The 25,823-nt window shown below is 36.0% G+C and overlaps 1 protein-coding gene across 3 annotated transcripts; it reads right to left on the reverse strand.

Annotated features, from left to right (window-relative positions):
* Nucleotides 1-3,179: 3,179 nt before the first annotated feature.
* Nucleotides 3,180-24,326, reverse strand: tspan11 (tetraspanin 11). 3 transcript variants are annotated; one of them, XM_028449726.1, is made up of 9 exons: nucleotides 24,192-24,326; nucleotides 21,264-21,395; nucleotides 17,605-17,796; nucleotides 14,933-15,007; nucleotides 13,275-13,379; nucleotides 12,161-12,319; nucleotides 10,704-10,790; nucleotides 8,325-8,449; nucleotides 5,248-5,331 (listed from the first exon to the last, which is right to left on the reverse strand). In XM_028449726.1, the coding sequence occupies exons 2-8, from the start codon at nucleotides 21,348-21,350 to the stop codon at nucleotides 8,372-8,374; spliced, it is 783 nt and encodes a 260-aa protein (XP_028305527.1). In that variant the 5' UTR covers nucleotides 21,351-21,395; nucleotides 24,192-24,326; the 3' UTR covers nucleotides 5,248-5,331; nucleotides 8,325-8,371. The 3 variants fall into 3 exon arrangements, with proteins under 3 accessions (XP_028305528.1, XP_028305527.1, XP_028305529.1); XM_028449727.1 differs by lacking the exon at nucleotides 8,325-8,449 and having other exon boundaries at nucleotides 3,180-5,331; XM_028449728.1 differs by lacking the exons at nucleotides 5,248-5,331; nucleotides 8,325-8,449 and adding an exon at nucleotides 8,739-9,092.
* Between the last annotated feature and the right edge of the window lie 1,497 nt (nucleotides 24,327-25,823).

Here is a 25,823-nt window from a genome sequence, read left to right on the forward strand (position 1 = left end):
ATTCTGGTCTTAACCTCAGTCATCTTCTTGCGTAAAAGTTAACCAAACACATCCTTCCTCTCCCTCCATCTCTGATTTTAGTGGAAATCTGTCAAACACATTTATGCCCAGAGCTAGTCTGTTGCAGGCCACATGCAAATTCAACTCAGGAACATGTTTTAAAATCGAACACTTCTACATAAACAAGGGGAATTAGAATTTGAAATGAGGCATTTACAAGGGGGCGTGTGATTAAGCAATCATGGGCACAACTTCCTGTGTTTAAAAGGTAGCATTTTGTTGTTTCTAAAGACATGTTTGTGATTGTTCTAAACGTTTTACTTTAATAAATGGAAGTTACCTGTTTGTATACAGAGCCTACCTTGTTGCTCTTATTGTGAAAAGCTAAAATTGCTGTAAGCTACTGTGACACATATGTGGCTATAGATGTATTGAATTTCCTGAAGAAAACACAAGTGAGGATGGATAAGGTGAAGCCCTTGTTATGGCGGTGTTGGATAAATGAGTAGAGATGGAGTCAAGCTTTAGAGTTTATTTGTCAAAGGTTGCAATGGACAGACCGGTCTGGGATTCGGACGTTAACATCTGGGAAAGTGTGTCCCTGTGAACCTGCTCTCGCTCAGTGCTCTCTCTGTTTGTGTGTGTTGCTGATAGCGTTAGTCAAAACATGGGAGAGTCTTTGTGCAGAGACCTTGGTCTACGTTATCAGAGTGCTGCTGCTTTGGATCTGACCTGCTTATGACAGTCTCACGAGAGCTGACCAGGAGAGAGAGTTCTGTAATATACCATGTCACGCCCTTAGACTCAGGATACCCTCAGTATAACCCCTCAGAGTCAGTATAACCTCCTGGAATCAGTTAGTTTCACCCTCAATACTTAACATTTTAACTAATGACAATGTAACTGCATTCTCAAGACTTACAATATTATTACTAGAAGTGGGACGATATAAGCATTTCACAAAATGAGACGATATACGATACTGGGCTCACGATAATGATATTGCGGGATAATATTTTTGGAAAGGGAAAAGAATGCAGTTTAAAAAAGAATCATGCATTTTTATGACAGACTACGAATACTTACATACAGTATGTATGGGATGTTGTTTTACAACAATATTAGCTTTTCAACATTTTATGTCAGCAATTGAGAGTTTTGTGCCTCGACTCTTGTAATTGTAAAGACACTCGCTTGGGACAGATGTATCGCAATGTCATGTTATTGTCATTGATGATAGATCTTGGGACATTTCAATTTGGCATTATCTTCTTGCACGACATGAATTATTATGTTACATTCTTCAATTCTATGTGTCTATTTTTAAAAACTTAGAAATAAATTGTATGTTTAAAACTTGTTTTTTTTTGTGACCGGTATTGGTCCATGGCCTGATGGTTGGGAACCTTTTTGCTGCATACTGATGACACACCTTTACAACAGTGAAATACACATGTATATTATTTCTATAGCAAATTTTTCCTGTTGAACCAACATCTACCCTAATCACCATTCGTAATAGTGTCTCTCGTCCAGGAATGTAAATGTGAACTTGTGCAACTCTAAGCTTGTTAAGCATACAAGTTCTTAAATTTTTGCCAAGCATCCATTAAACTAAATCACCAGAATCCAAGCCTGGAGTATCTGTGCACATATTGAGTACAGGTGTGCATCCTCGGGCAGAAATTTTGCGTGTGCTTTATGAGAAGTTCCACAGATGCCTCGCAGACAAACTCAAACCATAACTCAACTAACTGGCAGCTGTGTGTTAAGCAAATAGTCTTTATAGTGTTGCATTGTTGGTGTTTGTGGGTTTTACTTCAACTTGTATATCAAATGGATGATTTTTTTTTTCTTGGGACACATGTTCTGAGGTAACATATGGGCTGTCATCCCTAAACACTATCTGTACAACTACAACTTGATGAGGATAGAGCAGGAATGCGTGCATAAGTATTTCTGATGCCAAGAGTCCTGAACACAAGGGCGAGGGGTTGAACTGCCAGCTGCTCTCAATCTCCCTCATAGATCTTATTCAGTGAAGAGTGCAAACACATGGTAACGTGAACAACCTTTCAGTTGTGTCTGTTTTGTCAGAGTCACTAACTCGTACTGTGCGTCACATCTGCAGAAAATAAAAGCCATCCTCACCGAGACAAAGGCTCTGACAGACTCTATAGACATTGTAGCCGTAGCACTGGAGAGATTCCAAGATGTTAAAGAAATGTCCTCCTGTTTCCTAAATGGGTGACAATGATAGATCATCCTGAACCAGCAAAGAGTTGTGGATGTCATCTGGGCCAGGGAACGCAAGAAAGAAAAGAGAGGGAGAGAGAAAGCGAGAACTGGGCTTCACAGAAGAATAGTTGGGTCATGTGGTAAGGAAACACAAACAGTAATGTCCACAATCTCCTAGTCTTTTTAAATATAAATGCTTTCTCTCTCTCTTCGCTGAAAATGTGGTTTTAGCTGGGAAAGGCGCAAGATTTCCATTGTGAAACTGGGAGACCCCACACATGACAAGTGCTTTCCCAACATGCCCTTTCCTAAAACCCACACCATGGACGATAAACATGACAAAAGCCATCTGTGCTCCAACTATGTCATTTAGCCCGAAGTTTCACACCACTAATTGAAAACAGACAAAACTACGTCAACCTGCGAGAAGTCGTCCAGACCAAGACAACTGGACTCAAACCAGGGCTTTTCCTAAAGACACATGACCACTAATCTAAAAGGCTTCTTCACAATTTATATTTATCCTGTTGTTTACAGTTCTGAGGACTCAGCCGGTTTTAATTTTGCTAATCCAAGACACAGACTTGGAAGAAGAGGATTTTAAATGCAACAGCTTGAAAAGACTCAAAGTTACTTAACATGAGAAATCCATCAGATTAGCTAATAGTGCCCACCTCTATGTGAAGAAGCCTCAGGCTGACCACATACCAAAACCAAAGTGGCTCACTGAGGCCATCTTTAGGAAGAAAGCAAATTTACATGAAATGTTTATTTTGTTCTAGCTATTATGTTAAAGATTTCTCCCACAATAAGAAATTGAAAAATGTATTTGTCAGTACCGACTACACACAAAGGTGAACAAAGTACTCATGTTTATTACTTGAGTCAAGTTAGAAACATTCCTTGTGAAAAATTACTCCAATACAAGTAAAAGTGGCTTGGTTGATACATTACTATAGTGAAATTACTATTTACATAAAGAAATTATGAAGTATTGAAAGTAATTGAAAATCTCCAATGTAATTTTCGTCGTAATTGCAAATAAGAAAAGACTGATGCACAATTTGTGACATGATGTATATAGTACTGTAGTAGGACTGAATAACAATGTTTTGTTTCATTAACTACCATAACATTTAAGTTTGTGTTTAATAAAACCACAAAACCAACACAATCATTATTCAAAGAATGGGCTCAACATTACACAAATAAAGGTAAGAATGCTGAGTTAACTAGCCTTGCTGCATTCATCAAAACGAGTGCTTTATTTGACAAAATCAAACCAGTACCTGCATTATTAACAAGGTGGGAAAAATAATATTTCCGTACATTATCAGTCTTTGAAATGTAGTCGAATACAAATAAAAAGTAAAATAGTCAAAAATACTACTGAAATACAGTTCATAAATAAATTTACTTATTATTGACCCCCACTCTTTGTAATAAATGTTATAGCTTCATACATATAGTAATAATCAGCAATAGCGTATACAATAGAGCAGAGTGTAGAATGTACTATATAAAGTGATAGACCCCCAAAAACAATCTGCAGACATGAGAGCAGCCCATCCATCAGTGACATTAACTGGACCTTTATTTTATCATTTGTTCTAGCAGCACAACCTCATACATACTTTGCATTATACATGTTCTTATTTTAAAAAAAGAAATCGTTTTACAGATACATTAATAGTAAGAAAACCAATGCATATACTCACTCACCTTATATTCAATTGATAAGATGTGAGGAATTTTTTTTTAGAAAACTATAAAACTTAACTATGAAGTAAGTAAGTAGTAAATTACTACTATTAACTATAAACTGCAGAGTGACAAGGTCAAGGTCACACGTTGAAAGGAACTGTTGTTCAATGGTACCAGTCTGAGCACTGTATCTCAATTTGTGGCCAAGTTATAAGGAAAAAAGTATTATTTTGTGACGTCATAAACTTTGACCCCTATCGATCTTTTTACTAGGAGATGGTACAGCTTCAGTCCAACAAAATAAAATACTCCACTTGAGATGAGCTTTTCATAAATGTAAGCATCAAACTTGTACGATAAATATTTATAGCCATATGGAAAATTAAATTTTTTGACACTTGACTCAACCTTGATCTTGACATTTTGGCTCCAAAAAAGGTCAACTGCACACCCTCGACATTGGCCCAAGAGACGACAAATGTCTCATTAATGCTGCATTAATAGCTTAATAAATTCCTACAATAATAATGTATTTGACAATTTTCAATTGCCAAATACAAATAAAGTGACCCCAAGTCTGGCCTTCGCTTTCTTTATGAATCTATTAGTGGCACCACGGCTATTATCATAGCATAACAATACAATTAAGCAGCCAAAAAGCACAGACTTTTACTTCATCTACCATTCTTCATTAAAAACATATAAACTCCACTTCAAATAAGAGCATTGTGTATTCATGGAAACATACCATTGTTACAGGCACTGACAAACATTACAACACTAGGTGGCGACAGTAGCTCAGAGATCAGGCACTCTAGTCTACTCAATCCAGAGAAATTGACATTATAGACCAATATTGGCAGTTGGGATCCATTTTTTTGTGGACGTAGGAACAAAGCCAACACATTAAAGCTGTCCATCATGTGTATACTTTGAATAGTTCAGGCACATTCATATTTTATAGCTGAAATATCAAACAGGCACATTGTGTTGACAGAAAATACAACCTTCTCAGCGTTCACTGGGTCCTTCAACACCTAAGGAAAGGCTGCAACTTTAGCAAGATGCTAGCATAGATTTAAGCAGTGAAACTATTGGGACTTCAATCAGTATTGCTAAAAAACAATAAAAATACTGTTCAACATGCAATCCAAGTCATGGCATGATAATTTTCATTTAAGTCTACATCTATGATTGCATCCTTAAGAAAATCAATTCATATTTAGTGTTGTTTGACTGAAAGTTAAAGTGTAGGACCTGAAGCATCTTCTTAGATTTATTAGAGTCTCATTTTCCAGTTGACTATGACATCATGGCGGCCGGCTGGACTCAGTACGGCTCCATCTTGATCCTTCTGTACAAGCAGCAGGTGAGCACCATCCCACATATCTGAAAACAACAAGTGTTAAGTCAAAGAAAGCCGCTCGGTTCCCTTTAGGAAGCTTGAACGGGTGGAGAAATGTGACGCTATGTTGATGGTTATTGTGGGGAAATCTGGGGTCAAGCAGCCATGACTGTGGCAGATGTGTGCAAGGCACGCAGACGGACACAAGATGGAAGAACAGGCACGTTCATGCAACTTTCAATACAATACCGATATTGCTGCTTTGAGTATTGGTTGATACCAATATGCATCCATTACCCATGCAAACCGTACATACTTTTATTGCTTATATTGTATTGTGGACTGTTAGGAAAGGCTTGATTGAGTGATTGTACTCAGAATAGTCAGGAACAGCAGGTATGAGGGGGAAAATTATCCATTTATTATTCACCAATGGGTCATTTCATGTCATTTCACAAATGGCCCTCGCACTTCAATCTAAAAAAAAAAAAATTCAGAAATGTTTACCAATTGTTCCGTGATTATTCAATTTTTATTTTGATTGGATCAATACTTTTTGAGATATGGCCAATTTAGTGAAGGGGGGTATGTGTCGATTTTCTTCCATTTTCAGCTTCCAATATCTCAGGAACTACATCATATGGGAAACTGAAATTTGATATATTAATGCAGCTCCACCTTCTCTCTCAGAATATACAAAACAATCTGCTATAAATCCTATCTGGTAGATATGCCAGCCCCTCAAAATTGGATAAAGGTTTGTGTGGGTTTGGACTTGAACATGTTTGGTCCTTCAGTAAACCACTTTGTATATGCCTCAGATCCCTGTAATTTGATCAGCTTTGAGCTATGTACATAGACTAGATAACGCTTTCTTGGGAAGTAAAACAATTTTTTTAATGCGGTTTTTATTTTGGACCTTAACGGTGTGTTTTTCAGAATTTAACTGACTGATTAAGGAGCAATTGGTGAAAATTTCTGAATTGTTTTAGACCAAAGTGTGTGGGATGTGTTGAAATGACATGGAATGACCCCAATGGGTTAAAGAAATTTAGATTTTTACCAAAAGAAAATTCTACAATTGAATAAAAAAGAAATATCAATATATCCAATATTAACAACAAATGGGAAAAAAATGCATTTTAAGTAATTCAAGCTTGAGTTCTGCTGTGCACGTTAGTCATTAAGCTTAACATCTTCGCAGAGTAGTGTATGAGTTAACAAAAGCTAAAACCTTTCGCTGTTCAAATATTTCTGAACACTGTATCATGTTGTGCCAGAGCAATATTACAAACGGCCAAAGAAACGATCCAAAACTCGGATCAGCAAAGCAAAGATATTGACTGGGAGCAGAGGGGATCCCAGGCTTGATGGAAACACAAAGCAGGCGCCCAGATTTTATCTTCTGGTCTCTGAAAGCGCTTTGATGAAGCCTCATCAAGCATGTCAGCGTGGTATATCGACTCATTACCTTCTCTGTTTCAACCAGCTTCACACACAAAAACAAAGTAACGAGCCCAGAGAACTTATTTTTCTACCGTACATATTTTTCCTTAAAAAGCATTTTTGGAGGAACAAGGATTGCTATACAACAGAAATGGGCAACTTCGATCACAGCAGGGGGGGATTTTCTGACCCGAGGGTCACATTATCAGAATATCAACTCAGAATTTAGATTAATTGCCAATCTGAAGATTAATACAGGGGAACAATAAGGAGTTTAGACTGTTTTGTCATTTTAGTGTCGTTTCTTTTGCATGTTATTAGAAACATCATGTGCATTTCTTTGGTCCTTTTGCGTGTTTTTGGAGTCATTTTGTGTATTTTTTTGTATCATTCTAGGTATTTTTATTGCTTTGAGTGTCATATTGTGTATTTTTGTTGACCATTTTTGTCCTTGTTTTGTTCATTTTTCAATAGTTTTTTGTATGTGTGCAGTTGTCTTATGTGTATTCAAAGTTTTTATTGACTTATAGATTTATTAGTTTCTACTCACTGTTGGTTTTATTATTGATTCTATCTGTTGATTTTTTTTTCTGCCACTGATTGCTGTAGCACTTTGGGATAGATAAATGTTGTGCTTTACAAATTAAAACTATTATGATTATCATCAAAGTTAATTTGTGCTTTTTTTCGGCCTGCTTTTGTACTTTTTGTAATTTCATATGTTTTGAGTAATTTTGTCTATTTTTGCTGTTTTGTGTCGAGTCATTTTGTGTATTTTATTTGGGGGCCATAAATGGATCAATACTTTGTATCTTTACATTACTTTGTACAGGTCATTCATTTTAATGATAAAATCTCGGGTGTAAAACAAAAACCCTCAAGAATCTCAATGCAAAATTGTTCACGAGTGCCTGTTCTATTTTAGAACAGGAGTAACTATAGCAACAACAGTGATACTTTTGCTGTATGGTAATGAAAGGAGGAGGCGTCGGTATAAAAATAAAGATAAAGAAGTGAATATTGGAGCCTGCATTACTATGTCAGCGTGAGCAATAAGAAAAAGCCATCCCACATTTAGTTCAATTATAACTCAGCTACTTGTTTTAATCCCTGTAAATATTTTCACGTTTAACGTCCACCCCCACGCCGTCATCTGAGCAGAAAGATACACTGAACCATGAGAATAATAAGAATTGGAATGAAAAGCCTTCAGGCATTTTTACATCAAACTACATATTGTACACAAAAATAATAAAATAAACGTGTTTTTAATCATTATTAGTTGTATTACTAATATTTCGTGAAGGAAAGCAAATACAAATCATGGCTCTTGTTAACCAGTGCACTATGAGATGCAGTTTAGTTGATGTTAATCAAGCCATTCTCAGGGCGTCCGACCTTTCTGGACCGATCACATGATCAAAGATTGGCAGCCAGCCAAGTCAAAGCTTCACAAGCGGCAAAGACCACACGGGAAGACAAGACGTCCACATGCATCCAGCACATATATACGTGCACGTTGCAGTCGTAACACGTGGCACGAAGCGGGACAAAGACAGAAGCAGGTAAACATCCAACAATGCTCTCCGACCTTGTCTCTGCGTTTGATTAAAGCACCAATGAGCTTCAGAGGCCCAATCACAAAGCACCAAAGTCCTCTTCCTCTTCTTTATAGAGTAGATAGATAAAGCAGGCTGTCAAAAGAGCCCCGGCCAGCTACAGTGCACACACACACACACACACACACACACACAGGAGATTAGTGTGATACACAGACAGAAACACAACCTTTGCAGACGTTCAGTAAATCATCCACACAAAACAGAAAAAATTAGATTAAAAACAAAGTATTCCTCAAGTGCCAAAGACAGCCAATGAATTAGACCTAGTATGCACTATATATTGTATTTATAGTATGTTAGGCAGCTACAATATTCAAGTAATAAATTATAGATATCAGTTCCTGTGCAATCTTCACTTCAATCTTTTATGTCATTTTATAATATATTTAAGGAGAACAGGGGCAGATCAAAAAATAAGACTTTGTGGTGACATGACAGCCGTTAGTGTAACTGCAGTCATCAGCCAAGGCTGTGCAGGAGCGCACGTTAACACTTCATAGCAAGTGTTGACTGTGCATTTATTTACTCGCCGTCCACGTGACTGTTTAGTGCAAGTAGAAGGATGGATTCCCGATCAAAGCCCAGGTCAGGTCGGGTTCAGACAAATATCTAGATCTGGTGGTCTGGTTTGGTCACAGTGTCCGTGCACGCAGCGTTCTTGGCATTCACGCAGCAGCAGCAGGACCATAGAGCAGACGACAACCTTGAAGCCATCCACCGTTGAATCATTCCTTTTTCTGCACAAGAGCATGGATTATCCTTAGTTTTGAAACAGATTATGTAAATAGATCCACTGGGTCTCTCGCGCACCTCGCACACCTGTTTGTGTTTGTTACCCATGCGCTGATTTAATCTGTTGACAATAGCAGTTAACAAAAGCGGGATTACCACTAAAACAAACCTAAATATTTCATTTGTATGAGGAAAAAAATTGGTTTTAACTGTCGGGTTCGGGTTGGGCTGGTTGGGCAGCCCGATCCGCACTCTAACTGCAAGAACTCCGCGCATGCCTCCACGGAACCAAACTCTTCTCCTTTATTTCCGTTTATAAGCTGTCAAAAGGGTGCATCGCGGCATCGGTGTCAAATGTCACATCTGCAGAAATGCGTGGGAGATTCAGGTCCAGAATTGCAGTACAAAATGCATCACAAAGTCTGTTGAAGGCAATAGGGAGAAATGTGTGTGTGGTTTTGAACGCTTCATCACCCCTTGGCATTAAAAGAAAGTTTATTTTCTTCACAAATCCTGCCCTTTGCTCCTTCAATGTAATTTAGGTTAATTTTGTGGGATTCTTTGTGAGAAATTGCAGGATTTTAGAAAAATTAGTGACTAACCCTAACCCTAACCCTAGTTACTTTTTCCTGTGGGATGAATTGGATGCTTTTAACTGTTTATCTTATTACTTCATGACTTTGATGTTTTAGACCCACATTACACAAATCAATTTTGCCCTGTATTGTTAAATATTAGAATATCAAATTTAAATAAAAGACTGTTATGTGGGGTGGAATTTCTTGTTAAAACGTCCAACCTCCTCCTTTATCGGGGCTTGGGACTCAGACAATTTATATCATCAATAGCAAAAGACCTTGCTTTATTCGAGAGAATCTTTGACATCAACACATTTCTTAACATTGAGCTGTTCTGCAGAGCTGCATTTCTGAAATAATTTATTAACGTTATCATTGCAGTCCAAACAAATCTGACGTTGCACACCCTTGAACCAAGCAGCAGCCATGTTGAAAGTCTCAGCTCTGTCTGATCCTGATGCGCTGAAATATTTGAGCCACACACAGAGCGATTCCTTGCTTTTATAGATATATGTTTACCATTTCCTCTTCTTTCCCAGCATGTGTTCATTAAAAGTACTTTACATTCTGTAGAAGGCTTCAGTGATTACAGACCTTTATTTTTGAGCTGTTGCTGGTTCCAGTAATTAGAATTAAATGTAGACGTTGTTCTTAGCTCCCTTGTGTCCAGTTATAACTGAGTATGACACAAAAGAGAGACCCCTGAAGGTGGAATCACTTAGAATATGAATCAGTGCAGCTTTATTTGCTTTCTATTGAGCTCGACAGTGCTTAAAAGCTCCAGTCCTTTTCAGATTGGGACAAATTAAATAACAGGAGAGAACGAAATCTGATAGAGAAGCCTGAGAGTGGAATGAGATGCAACTAAGGTCAAATCCTACAATGGTGCATTCTCAGTAATGAAACACACTGTGTTTGAAGGGTATCCAACAAAAGGAAGACTACATTTTTATTTTATTATTCATAGAATAACTGGGTTTATTTTTATTTTTGGGGAAAAGTTTGATCTACTATAAAGTGACGTGCAGACGGACGTACCTGCAGACAGGCAACTCCGATCCCCACAGCACCGATGACCAACAGGTGGTCTGCCAGGAACTGCTCAAGCTTAGTAATGCATCCACCCTGCAGAGTGAACATTAGCAAAGGACATTTCAGAAGGAAAAGAATAAGCACCGCACACTCAGATCACAGCACTCAGTCGTCATTCTGGCTGAAGTTCTGCATGACTAACATCCATTGAGGTGAAGCAAACGAGAAAAGATCACGCACATTTTTACAGCCAATTTATCACAAAAAATGAGTGAGCTGCAGAATGTGCAAAAGAAAACAAATTTGAGTGATTTGGACATGTGTTTTTTTTTTTTTTTTAAAGAACAAACCCCCGTCGTAAATGTGGTTTCTTCGTACTTTTAATTAATCCTGCTGAAAAAAATAAAGGAACATCCATTTTTTCCTCTCAACCACACAAATCAAGGGCTTAATTTCAACATTTATATAAGTTGTGGGCTAACAAAGCCAAGGATTAGCATAAAAACAGATAGATAATGTACTAGTAAAGTAGTATAGATGCTTGTTGAGGATGTGATGTGCATTTTTTAGATGCATTGTGTTGGTCTGTTTAAACTGTTACTGTTTGAGCTGGAATGTGTGCATGTCAATAAACATTATTTGAACTGGGAGATGAAGAATTTCATTTTCCATTATACTGATCAACCACATCATGTGAGATTTGCTCATCTACTCCTGTGTTTGCACATGATGCAGGCTGTGTTTTGTAAGTAGAAGAGTGGGAGTCTTTTACTGACGATGTTAAAGCGTAGAGTCAAAGTTGGAATGCTTATCTTTAATTGATATGAGATGATCTCACCTCATTAGAATAATGCTTCAGGATCTGCGGCTTTTTCTTTGATTTTGTTCTTTGAAGCAAACGAAAAAAGATTTGCAATCAAAGCAGAGATTAGCAACTTTTATTAGAGTGGGGGTCACATTATCAACATTTATGTCACAATTTAGAATAATAAGCAATCAGAGCATTAATACAGGAAAAAGCAAAGGGTTTTCATGCATTTTGTTTTCTTTGTATATATTTTCTCTCATGTAATGTGCGTTTGAAGTCATTTTGCATGTTCCCATTGATTGTTTAGTATATTTTTCTGTTATTTTGCACACTGTCGTCATTTTGTGTATATTTTTTATTTCATTCTGTGCTTTTTTATAATTTTTGCGTATTTTTGTTGTCATTTCGTATACACCGGTATTTTCTCATTCTGTACATTATAATCATGTTTGATGTTTTTTTTTTATGTTATTTGGAGGCATTTTGTGTAATTTTGTACATTTGTCATCATGTGTTTTTGCAGTCATTCTTGTGTACACATTCTGTTTATTATTTTGTGTATTTATGCTGTCATGTGCATTTATGGGGTGATTTTTGTGCAATTTTGTTGTCATTTTGTGAACTTGAAGGGCCATTGAACAGCCCACACACTAACCTCCACCTTGTAGATGTTGGACGGGTGGTCCCTCCTCCCACAGTGCAATGTGACGGTCTTACAGCAGCTGTCAGGCACCACCCTGTTGTCTGAAAGCTTGGAGGAAATGTACACGCTCTGCATCCAGTCGTGAGAGTTGTTGCTGCCACAGCACTTGAACTGTATCAGCCAAGGGAGATAAAATAGTGAGTTTTTTTTTTATGGCACAGCAGGGTTCATTTAAAGGACAAACACCTGCATTATTACATGATTCATTGGTTTGTATTAAAGCAGAAGTAGAAAATTGGATTTCCTAACGGCATAACTTTAAACCAGAGTTTATAAATTCATAGGCTAGTACAGTGGTTCTCTTGGGGTAATGTAATTTAAAAAGTAGGAATAACTAGTTTAAACTAGTAAACAATAGACAGAAAAAAAGCATGAAATATGGTGAAAAGAGGTTATAAGTGACAATAATGGGTCAAAATAAGCAATATTAGGTGAGAAAAGTGGTGGAAAGGGTTTACTGTATAAGTGCTGATAATGTCTTGAAAGTGGAAAAAATGTGCAGAAATGGCATTGAAAGTTGATGCAGAAGGGGAAGAAATGGGAGAAATGTAGCAAAAATGCATTAAAAAGAGCAAAAATCTAGCAAAAAAAGTGATGCAAATAGTTTAATATGTCGCAAGTTTGATGTACAGTAGTTACAGAAAGTGTAAAAAATAATGGGCCAGAAGTCTTAAAAAAATATTCTTAGTTTCTTGAAGGCATCTGGTGATGCCCTCTCAGTGTCTCATGACCCTAAATGGGGTCCTGACCCTAAGGTTGAGAACCACTAGGTTAGTACACTGGTTGTGCATTTATTTTGAAGGGTAACGGACCAGTAGACGAATGAAGTAATGGCACATTACATAATATTTTAAAATACAATGTTGTTTATCTTTTGTGACTTGAAAAGACAAAAACCCTAAAAACTAAAACAAAGCCTAGCATGTTGCCACTAAGCAATAACGGTAGATTCCAAAGCCAGACAACTTCAGAATACACAATCCTAACTGCTCTTAAATCTATTGTAATTATTTTTTCTGTGAGATTTTACACAAAATGCAGAGAATTTAGTGTCTGTGATCCATACATCCTGTTGTAGTCTGTCCACAGCGATGGTGATGGACTCTTTTCCTGGCTCAGCATAGTTTTCCGTCATCGTCTGATTCAGATGCTGTTTGAGCTCCTCGCTCAGCTGGAAAACAAGAAACCAAGACGACAAACAGTGAGAAATAAAGGCAGGAGGAAATGAAAGGGATGACAGCTGATGGGTGCTTTAGAAAAATGAAAAAAATAAATCCAGATGTTTGTTTCTTTGGATGCTTTCAAGCATTCATTATCACACCTTAAAGAGCGTGTGCGCAACGAGGAAGAACGCTTAGATGAAATGATGTTTGACTTGATTTTAAAACTCACTTTTTATTTTATAGGTAATTCAAGGTTCCAGCTGTCAAAAAAAAAAACAGGTTCCTTGAATTGTTTCTGTAGTCTAAAAGAACCTAAAAAGACTAATTGTACGCTGTACACTATAGGACATCCTCAGGTTTCAGAGTGAGGTATCAGGTATCAGGAAAACCTCTGTCCTTTGTCAAACCAAATGCATTTAAACGACAAGGCCTCAGGCTTCAAAATAAAAGCTATCAGACTCAACGTCCTCAGGCCATAAAACACGACATGATGTATTTTGAAGAAACCAGGAATACACACGACATCATTAATATATGCTGTTTCAGATACGAGAGTAAGTTGAAAGCTGTTATTTTACATTTATTTTTAAAGGTTAAGATATATCAACGTGTTATGCAAGTATGTATTTAGTAAACAAACAAAACTAACTTTAGAAAAATACTTTGTCATGTGTACTTCCAGTTGCTTCAACGGCCTGAGCCCGTTAGTCTAATGGCTTTTATTTTGAAGCCTAACCGTGTAATTTGACGGCGTTTGGTTGGACAAGTGAGGCCTTTTCATCTGACAGATGTTTTGCTGGGTCATGAGTCAGTTTGGTCTGATAAATGACGTAGGTTTTCCTGATATCTGATACATCACTAGGATGTCCTAAAATGTACACCAAAGTTTAAAAAGCATATTGTCAACTTTGCAGATCTCTGCTTACGTATAGATGATGTAAAGAGACGACAATCCCAACACATAAGAGAGAAACATCCTCCACAGCAATGCAGCATATTTTTATTATTTCTGCGACAGAAACTGCTTTGTGTTCTGCGTTCTTTCCCACAATAATCACAAGTCTCAGAGTTTGCCAACATGTTACAAGGTGTTCTTTGTCCATCTAGCTGACTAACAGAGTGATGAATTGGATGTGAAAAGTTGCCAAGAACAGTGCTCGAGTCGTTTGTCATTTTTTAACAGTATTTCTTCCTTATCTTTAGCACAACTTTGAGAGACCAATTTAGCCATATTATTGGAAGAATTTCCATTTTTTATTCATATATCCTCATGATCCTAATGTTAAGCAAAATAAAGTTTATTTATTTTAAATGTATTTTACGGACTTGATTTTTGCGACATTTCAAATTTGAAAATACCACCTCATGAAAGTGTAAAGACTTTTTAGCAATATTTGAGTTTTCTCCAAATTCAGGCATTTCCATAACCAGTTTTAATTGCGCTATTTAGATTTTGCGCATTTCCAAGGGTAATGGAAACCCAGCTAGTGTTAACTTTTTGTTTTAGTTTTTCATTTTCAAATGAGTGTGTTACATGCTCGGTAAAGTTGTGATCACTTACCCTCTGGTAGTAGACATAAGCCAGTACTCCAGCAACCAGCTCAATCAAAAAGATAAACAGCAAACAGAAGAAGTACTGTGGATGCAAAACAGGGAAGAAACATCGTGAATAAACACTTCTGTTCCTTCAGTACGTTTCCAAACACACACTTGTAACGACGTCTCCAAATCAGCTTCAGTCGACTGTCATTGTTCTGCATGTGACAGACGGTGAAGCTGCAGGAGTCGAGGCCGTCATGAAACAATTTCACAGGCAACGGTTTCACATTTCTCCAGGGCGACTTCACTGAACCTACCGCTGCTTGAAGCCTTTGTCTCTCTCATGCACCATAATTACCTTCCAGACTCGTTCGCTATGAATCAATTTTGATCGTTTTCTTTTCAGCTGCAGCCGTGATTCACATGCAAAATTACTCATGTCCATTGTAATAATAATAATAACTAATGATACTGGCAAGACATTATGGGAATACAAAAGCTGCAATTTGGCCAAAACCTAACAGATTTCAGAATCAACGTCATGCTGTCTGTTTTTTTTTTAAAATATGAATATTTTGGTGATTATTTTTCTATAAATTACTCAAGGTAATGGCATGCAATGGAAACAGTCACAATTAAATACAGCAAACAAATAGAAGTTGGAAGTCTTCTGTTACCGTTAGTTACCATGTATCACAGCTGCCCACACAAATTAAAACATGAACACTAATCAAACTGAACTGAAACTGAATTTTTGTCTTTTTTAATAATATTTTAAGGTTTTATTTATTTAGACAACTGTTCATGAGGAAATCCACTTTGATCATGTTTCCACTGACAACTGCCAGTCTTCGTCAGAGGCGGCACTTTGATGTTTCCTTTGAAATTTCCATGACTTCTGTGTAGTATTTCCAGAAAGATTCTTATCGTTTCCTTTCTTGAATAATTCATTAAATTGGACTTCCTAAAGAGCAGTTGTCTGAATTAATTAAACCACAACATATTATTCAAAAGAGAATCTAGCTGGAATTACTACGCTGAAATAAATAAAAAAAAAAAAAAAAGAAACATCAAAGCAATCAGCAGATGCCTTTGACGAAGACCGGCAGTCGAAACATGTCAGGAGATCAAAGTGGATTTCCTAATGAACAGTTGTCTGAATTAATAAAACCTAAACATATCAAACTGAAACCTGTTTTCTAAAAACCTTATGCAGTATCTAGAGTGTACATCACTACCTGGGGGGGCTTTCAAGCCTTTCTCTTCATTCCTGTTGCTCAATCTATCAAACGTGGATAGACAGAACTATAAATAGTCACGCATCAGTTCATTCTGCCTCCCTCTGGGTCCTGTCACGCTAAAATAATGAGGACAGTAAGGACCGTGTCAGAGCCATTTGTCAGCGTAGTCAGACCTCGGACCAGGGTTGATACGCACGACTTTTAGGTTGTGCTGTTTCATGTTCGTGGTTGTGGTAGAGACAAGTTTCAGGCTGCACCGAACTGCCATCGTTGGCAAACTTTGACAGAAAAGAGTTACTGTTTTTGAACAATTTGAGCCAATTTTTGCAACTCCACCAAACTACCTATATTTTTTTACCTTTTTTTATCATTTTTTCTTGTCATTTTTTGCTCCTTTTAGTGCATTTCTGCCACTTATCCATCAAATTTCAATGCCTTTTCTGCACAATCTTTCCACTTCCAATACATTTTCAGCACTTATAAACCCTTTCCACCACTTTTCCGACCTTCACAGATGTTGACCTATTATTGTCACTTTTAACCTATTTTCACACAATATTTCATGCTCTTATTTTTGCCAATTTAATCAAATTCATGTCCATAATTTACCAGTTTAAACTAATTGTTCCTACTTTTTCATGTTTACATTTGTATAAAAAAAACCCATTTTATTTTTAATAATTAGTTGTTTTTATCTATAGTTTTATTTTTAATATCTTTTAACTTAAAAATAAGCATTTGGTACCTTTTCAACCTTCTTGTTTTCTGCTTGTATGTGTAATTATTAGTGCTGTTTTTTTGTTTTGTTTTTTTTTTTAATATGCCGCTGTTTGCCTTTCTAATTACCCCTTAGGATTAATAAAGTTTTTCTGATTCTGATTTTTTTTCTTATTTTTTTTTTAAATCAAGGGCCAAAAACTAAACATGAACATTTAATTATTATGTGAGATTGGAGCCTATGACAAACTTTAATCTCTAGTCCATTGGTTGATGTAGAATCAGATTGTCAAACTCATTTTAACTCAGGACCACATACAGCGCAATTTGTTGTCTAGTGCACCACTAAAATAATAAATAAAACTAGTAATAAATAAAACTCTAAATGCATCTTTGTTTCACTGCAAAGAAGCATTTATGTTGACATTTTGTAAACTATTCACTTTTATAACACATCTTATAAAAACTAAAATTGTAATAAAATACCTAGAACTTAAACAATATTAAGCATCATTTTATTTACACGTATTCCAAATGACAGAACCTTTACCTAATCTATTAACTACTATAAAAATTCAAAAGGATAAGTGATGTTGTGATGGCTAGCTATGAGGCTTGAGAACAAATGTACCCTTGCTGTCTATTATACGCTAATGCTTCCACTCGTGCAAGTGACCCTTTTAATTCGTATCCGTTTAATGACATTTTTCTACGTTTCGTGTCCTTCCCGTCTCACCGTAGAGAGGCAGCTCCTCTGTTCCCTGATGACGGCGCAGCAGCCCAAAAAGCCCGTCACCACCACCAGGCCACCGGCCAGGATCAGGATATATGCTGACACTGTAAACGTGCTGGATGCCAGCAGGCTCAAGTAGTCGCTCTTTTCCACCAATGTCCACACACCTACACCGAGGACTGCGGCCCCACCCACCTGGAGAAAGGGGAGATTATCAGAGAGTAAAGGTAACACGTGATAAGTGTGTCGAAAAACGATGATTCAAGACACAGAGGTTGAGTCAACATGGGTTTCATATATTGGACGTACTATCTGAGGGACACAAAAGCAAATGTAGATGGAAAAAAATTATTATAAAAAAATAATTTGAACAGTGGGATTTCTAAAGCCAAACAATGAATTCCTTACAAACAGATCCAGGCTGGTGGCCAGCTCTGCTCTAATCATGTTTCACTGACCAACAAAGAGGAAATGCCTCCATGAGTGTCTTCCCTTCATCATTACATCCTTTTCCGTCACAATCAAGACCTTTCTATTTAATACACAGCAGAGGTATATCTATAGATCTGACTACAGGAGGATTCCTTACATAGGCTGTGTTTAAAATGGTGCAATAACATACTATACACTACAAACTCAATGTATGTATACTGTCTACTTACTATATACTATAAGTATGATTCAGATGACCGTTCCCAGTGAAGTATACTTCCAAGTTTCCCAAGATGCATTTTGAATCTACAATGACAAAAACCTGAAGCACACTGAGGATAAATATCTACGTTGATTCTCCACCAGAAAGTGACCAAGTAGAATATCAACATGTGGTCATTTCATCCATAAAACTTGCGTATACACATTTCATTCGGACTAAACTTCCATTTAACTTCAAAACAAGAGCCTATTTACAAATGCATTAAAAAACTAATGGAAGACAAGAAGAGATGCTTTTATTTTGACGATTTCACGTTCCACTCGCAATGCATATATACTTTATTTTATTTTTTATTCATTATTATTTGTATTTATTACTTATAAGCATTTGGCACCTTATCATTCATTTGCACCTTGTTATTCAGTTTACCTTACAAACTCCTTGTTTTCTGCGTGTATGTGTATAATTACTATTATTGTGTGGTTTACATTTATTATTATTGTTGCTTTAATTTTTTTATATGCAGCTCTTTGCCTTTCAAATTACCCCACGGGGATAAATAATATGTTTCTGATTCTGATGCATCATGGGGCGGTTGAGTATGACTAGTGTGCCCACCGTGCATACTTAAAAAATGTCCTCATATTGTACATCTGGGAATTTCTCACCTACTCAATCTTTTCATACTAATGTGAACGCACTACATACTAAATTCGATGTCAAACTTAGTATGAATAGTACGTTAGTATGACATTTCAAACATGGCCAAACTCTAGTTTCAACTTGTATAGTGTTTACTGTTTAAATCTGACTAGATTGTGTAAGTGCTGGTACAGAAACATTATAGGAGCCAGACTTTAAAATATAACAGCAAAAAAAAAAAAAAAAAAAATATAACAGCAAAAATACTGCTTCAGTGGTTTCAGAATGACATCAGCAGAAAAACTGCCTAACAACACAAAATACTGATGAGACTCATGACTCAATTCTTGGAATATTGGAATGTATTTTAAATAGGGGTGGGAACCTCTGGGCACCTCACGATACACGATACAAAGCTCACGATAACAATTATCTCACGATGTAACGATACTGCGATTATCGATATATTGGTCAGAAATCAATCTACGATAATCAATGACATAACAAGAAATAAAAAAAGATTAAGTGAAAAAATACAATTTTTATTTTATATCTCTGAAAGACAATAAATTGAAAAAGTGTCCTATGAACAGTGACACTTTTACTGCAACATTTCTGTAAATAAGTGTCAACATACCAATGTAAATGAATAAGTATCTCCAATAATGCTTACTGTAAACAAAAAATAGGGTCTTTTTTTACCAGTGACACCAGTATAGTGCAATATTCCAGTAAATAAAACATTGGTTCTTTCAACAAACACTGACAAAATTTCTGTGAAGACGCACCTGCACATTTTAGTGAAAAAACAGAAAAGGCTTATAATAAAAAAAATAAATAAAAAAAAATCGATACTTAGCGTGAGCTTACCGATAATTGATCGTGCGAAAAAAAATATCGCGATATATTGAAGTATCGAGATATCGTCACACTCCTAATTTTACATGTGTTGAAAAATCTACAACACAACTCAACTTGCCATGATGCAACGCTAATCAAGGCCAAAGGTCCACTGGTACAGGCTTTGATTAAAAATGGTCTTAAACTGACGTGTTTCATAGAATGCTTTAAGTACCAACGTAGTCCCACAGCACTTTAAAATACAGACACTTCAACACATGGAAAAAACCTTGGGATGGAACCTCTAACCTGTCTATTACTACCATCCGAGCCATGGTTGATCACTCACTTAGCATTTGATGGCAACAACTGTGTAAAATGTAACATTTGAGAAAGCAACAAATCATATGGCAAATTTATGAAATGCAGTCAAATAAAACGTCTTCGAAAAATGTCCTGCAACAACTATGAGCATGACACTGCCTCCACAGTTCACTGGCAGTAATGCTGTTATTTTTTTTTTTTACCTTAAATTGTAATAAACCCCTTTTGCTGAAAACAAAAGTATTTAGATATGAAGTAGTGTTATTGATTGACTAAAATGTCAAGAGTTGAACAAAAGTAGTTCAATTTGATGTATTTTGTTATATAAATGTAGGAATGACTGCTCTTCATGGCTTGAAGCCAGCGATAACATTTTCCAATTGGCTGATACATGGTTCCCATACTTTTTTCACAATGACTTTTTCAAAACTTTTCAAAAAACATTTTACCAAATTTCCATGACTTAGTTTTGAACTGCTGAGATCTATTCAAGACCATTAGAGCCTTTCCAGTACTCGTGTAACAGAGGTCTGACAGAGTTTTATAGTTAAATGTGGCAGAGGGACTGTAAGTTGTGTCCATCACTAATCTATTATACAGAATCGTAGAACCAATATTGCTACGACTAACAAAGTGCTACCATGTTCCATTATAAGATTCCAATTTCAATTTGCAGACATTGATTAAAAGCAATGTACTACACAATATGTTAGGGTTAAGGGACTTGCTTAACGTCCCATAGTAATAGCAAAGATCGGATTTTAAAGATTAAAATAGAATAGGTAATATTTCCAAAACAGTTCAATTATTCCATGACTTCTCAAGACTGGAAAATCAGTTTTTAAAATTCCATAACTTTTCCAGGAATTTCATGACTGTGGGGACCCTGCTGATAATGTTTTTGGAGGCAGCTTTCATGAGGCCAACATCCCTGTTGGCCTCACCCCTACTATAAAAACCAGCAACGAGTATGACGAGTTGATTGGATTGAGAGAGGGTGGGTGTGTCTAAACTGCTCCAGGAGCCCCGCCCATAAGAGCTTTTTTTTCCCCTTTTTTTCCCTCTAGCCGGGATGGAAAACCTCTGGGTTAAATTACTCTAATATTTCTAAAGATGTGCAAAAACTTAGATAAACACAAGTATGAACAAGCTCCGCCCCTAATGCTTTTTTTTTTTTTTTTAAGATTCACAGTTTACTTACCCAGAAGAGGAAGTTGAAAACAAAAAGTAGATACTTGAGACAAACGGTCCCCCAGTCCTCCTGATCATCTTTATAAAGCACCGACATTCTCTCGTTGCCTCAGTTTAGATCCAAGAGGGCGGAGTTGTCGTCCTAAATTGAAAGAAAAAAGGAAATATATTAATAATAGATTGGTCAGAAACAAGTATTTTTGTTTCAATGTTGCAAATCTGTGCATTAAAAACAACCGTGAAGAACTAGATAAAACTCAAGGTGTTATAGAAGTAAAACATGAAAAACAACAATACTACAGATAAAAGTGATATTAGCAGAAACAAGACATTATTTGTGAATTAATTATTCATCTCTTTTCATGCTGTCGCTTTATTAGAACATCTTACGTCCAACATGAGCATGATGACATAAATCAGTGAAAGTAGTTTGAACTTTAAAAAGGTCAAAAACTCCCTGTGACATCAAACAGACAGATATGAAGAACTTTACTTTAAACTTTTCAAAGCCACATCAAAGGAATCAAAGTAACGGGAACAAGAAAAACCCACAACTTGGGATTCCAAACATCTTTGCATCCTTGAATTCAAAATCTCGTCAAGTTATTTATAGTCACAAGCACCAAACATTTTTAAAATATTAATGTGATTGAACGAACAGACTATAAAGCTTTAAATCATTAATAGAGCAGTGCACACAGTGTCAGCAGCACCGTAAATAAACGACCACGGGATAAAAAGCACTTAGACCCACAAAAAGTGATCTATAGTGCACAGGATTCCTGAGAGGACACCAACAAATATACTAGAGTGGGTTTAGTGTCTCTCAGCTGAAAGACAAGAAACAAACACGTTTCTGCAGAGTGAAGGATTTGAGCTGGAATGGTTCTCACTTCTCACCTTATGTTATGTCTGTACCTCAGACACTTCATTATACATTAGTACCCAAACTAAAGAGGGAATAGAGGTTATTTGTGTGTGCTGGATTGATGAAACTATTGGGGTTAGTACAGACTCTTTCCAAAAAATTAGAATATCATGGAAAAGTTGTTTAATTCCCATAATTCCATTCAAAAAGTTAAACTTTCATAGATTATAGATTCAGGGCCTACAATTTAAACTACCCAAAACCCAGAAAAAAAAGAAAAGAAGGACTGGACTGTTGGCCAGTGGTCCAATTTCCTCTTTTTGAATCTATAATCTATGAAAGTTTTACTTTTTGAATGGAATTAAACAACTTTTCCATGATATTCTAATTTTTTTTAAAGGGTCTGTAGATCATCTGCTGATGAGTAAGAGTAGCATACTCTTGTGGAAATCAGTGAGGATGACAGAAGACAAAGAGTAGGATGAAAAATGATGGCAACTATTGATCAATTTTAAATTTTCTCAGTCATTTTGCACAACATCAAAGGCCGGGGTTTTTCACGACAAGTACGCAACAGCAGCGGCCGTTGCATACTTAGAAAAAAAAAGAATGTATTAGTGTTCAAAGAAAACATTTTTGTAGTACACCCACAATTTGCATCCAAGTGTATTGTTTGACAGTCAAACATTACACCTCAGACAAACTTGACTATAGTTCCGGCACGAATGCCGGTAGTTCTGCCACTGCTGGACCCGTGTCCTTCTAGATATAGTTCCGTCAGTTTTATATTAACCTTTTCCAAAACTTTTCGAAAATATTTTACCAAATTTCCATGACTTTTTTTAGTGCAGTTTTGAACAGCAACGATCTATTAGGCCTAACCCTAACCCAGGAAATACCCTAAAATGTTTCTTTTTTTTTTAAAGCACATTACGCTTATGTAAAAAAGGTCCGGCAGTGACAAACAGTGCATGCGCACAGGAAGTGCCGGAACTATAGTCAGGTTTGTCTGAGGTCCGCTTCCAGAACTCTAGACACTTCGTATTCTAAATTAAACTTACATCATACATTTTACAATAAAGCATTAAATGCAGATGTTTAACCGCCATTAAAACAATATTAAATTCCATCATTAATTATATTTACTCTAATAAAATGAAAACTAGATCCAATAAATCATAAATGCTAAAAGAAAAAAGTTTTTTTAATAAATATTTGTCCAAATACAAGTTTTTAATTTATTTCAGAAATATTTTAAATTTTAATAATGTGTCTTTTAAACTTAAATTTAAGGGGTTTCGGTCATTTAAACATGTACTAAATTAACAATTTGAATCTAACTTATTGATAAACTTGCATTATTTGCATGTAGTTTGTTTCCTTTTTTTTTTTTTTTGATGTTTTTGTCTTTTCTAATTTATGTCTGACCTACAAATAGACATTCTTTGCACTATTATCTATGTAAATATGAATTTTTGTTTGTACCCTCTGCTCTTGTATTATTATGTTGCTGCTAAAGTGAATTTCCCCTTTGGTGATCAATAAAGGAGTATTCTATTCTGATATACGTTTTACAATAAAACAAAGTGCAGATATTTAACAACCATTTAAGTCATAATCACATATCAATAATTCTATTTATACTAATGAAAACTAAGAAAAATAAATTGTATAAATGTTTAAAGTTAGTTTTTCATTTATTTCAGAATTAATTTTAATTTGAATAATGTGTCTTTTAAACTTAAATTCACGGTGTTTCGGGTGTTTCTTAAACGTCATTACCTGTAAAGTGACACCACGTCCTGTCTGAGCCTCAGTGGACTTTATACCCATGTCTTCGTCACATAAATACAGTATTTGATTAAAAACCTTTAAATTAATAACTTAATTTGAAAAAAATGAGCTTTTCCACTTCCTGAACAGGAGAAAAAGAGCGCGAGCATCTTGTGGGGAAAACACATCATTTCATCTGCAGCGTCGAAGAAGAAGACGACAAACTAAATGAAGCATTTTGAGCCACTAACTGTGATAAAGTGTAGCTTTTTCTCGCGCAGCAGTGCGTTTACTCACCGGTCCACAGTCCGGTGTGCACAAATAGCCTTATTTATCAGCTGTTTCCCGTTAAATGTGAGTGAACGGTGAGGACTGCAGCGGACGGTGGGCGTTTTGTCCCGTCAAACGTGGTGCTTTCAGGGTGTTTCACTGCGCGTACGGATGATGCCTTTGAGGATGGCTCGGAAATTACACAACGAGCAGTTTTAAAAACAAAAATAAGAACATGAAGCAGGAAAAAAAAAAAAAAAAAAAGTACCGTACATTATTTAGAGAAAGTAAAATGGGTTTAAAAAAAAAAAACTTAGTTATGAAAAATGTTAATATATAATGTCATGTTGTTCATACAATAGAATAATTATATAATTACTTTTTAAATAATGTAACATTTTGATTGGGACACCATTAAAGGTTAATTGGGGGGGAAAAAAGGCAAAATAGTCTCCAAAAATGTTATTTTGCCTGGCCAAGAAAAGAGAAATATGACGAAATGAAATATGACTTGTGTACAAAACACAAATATAAATCAATTAGTAGTTTTGGTAGGAATATAGATGAGAATAAAGATCAATACATCAGTGTTTCTGTAAAAAAAACACAAAAAAAAATAAATACAAAAACAGCAATACAAACACTAAATTGTTAATTTGTGTTAAATAATAATAATATCCCTGCAATCCATCAACTTAAAAATTTGTTAAATGACTCCTTTAACACTAACTTTAAAAAATAAACAATGACACAAAGATTGACAAAGGTTTTTTTTAGTACTATTATCAAAATGCTAATTTATTTAATTTTGTCAACTGTTTTAAAATTTTTCTAAATTACACCAAAAATAATTAAATAATAATAATTCAACAATATGAATAATTTGAAATCTGTCCATTACTATTTATTAGTACAAGTTACAGCATTTGTATTTCGTAGTGGTCATATATTGTGAAATCTGCAATATTGTTTAACACAAAAGGTTGGACGATATTGTCAAGTTATCGTCATTAAAACCACACAATACTACACACCAGATTGTTATTGTTATATGTATATTGCTTTATGCTGCGTTCACATCGAATGAGTCTTCTGTGGCACCGGACGCATCTGCCACAAAAAACGTTCCGCAGGTTTTGTAGGATCAAAAAATGTCCCCATTCGCTTCATGTGCAAGTTTGAAGAGTTTCATGGCCTGCTGAAACAATGCGAAACAATCGCAGAGTTCAATATTTTCAACATGACAAAAAATTTGGAGCGCGCACGCATGGCTAACGCTCTTGACGCGCAGATCAACCGCACCGCAGCACAGGAAAGATTTTGCATCTGGGACGCATCTATCCATTGACTTTGTATGTAATCTGGTCGCACAAACATTCATAGGTCATATCCGGAGTAAGTATATGTAGTATTTCCAGAGTAAGTCAAGTAAAATCACGGTTATTTATTCAACTGCAAATATCTTTACGTCATTGCGAACCCATTATCGTCTATCATATCATGAACTATATCGTCTCACCTCTATTAAATATCTCACACCAAAGAAATTCTGGATGTAGGGGATTTCCAAGGGCCATAAATGCTACACCAACGTGAACAATGAGTAACTGAAGGAACTAAAGCTGCTGCTCTGAGGCACTAGATAGTCTGAATACCACA

This window comes from Gouania willdenowi, chromosome 6 (genome assembly GCF_900634775.1).
Source record: "Gouania willdenowi chromosome 6, fGouWil2.1, whole genome shotgun sequence".
NCBI classification, from domain to species: Eukaryota; Metazoa; Chordata; class Actinopteri; order Blenniiformes; family Gobiesocidae; genus Gouania; species Gouania willdenowi.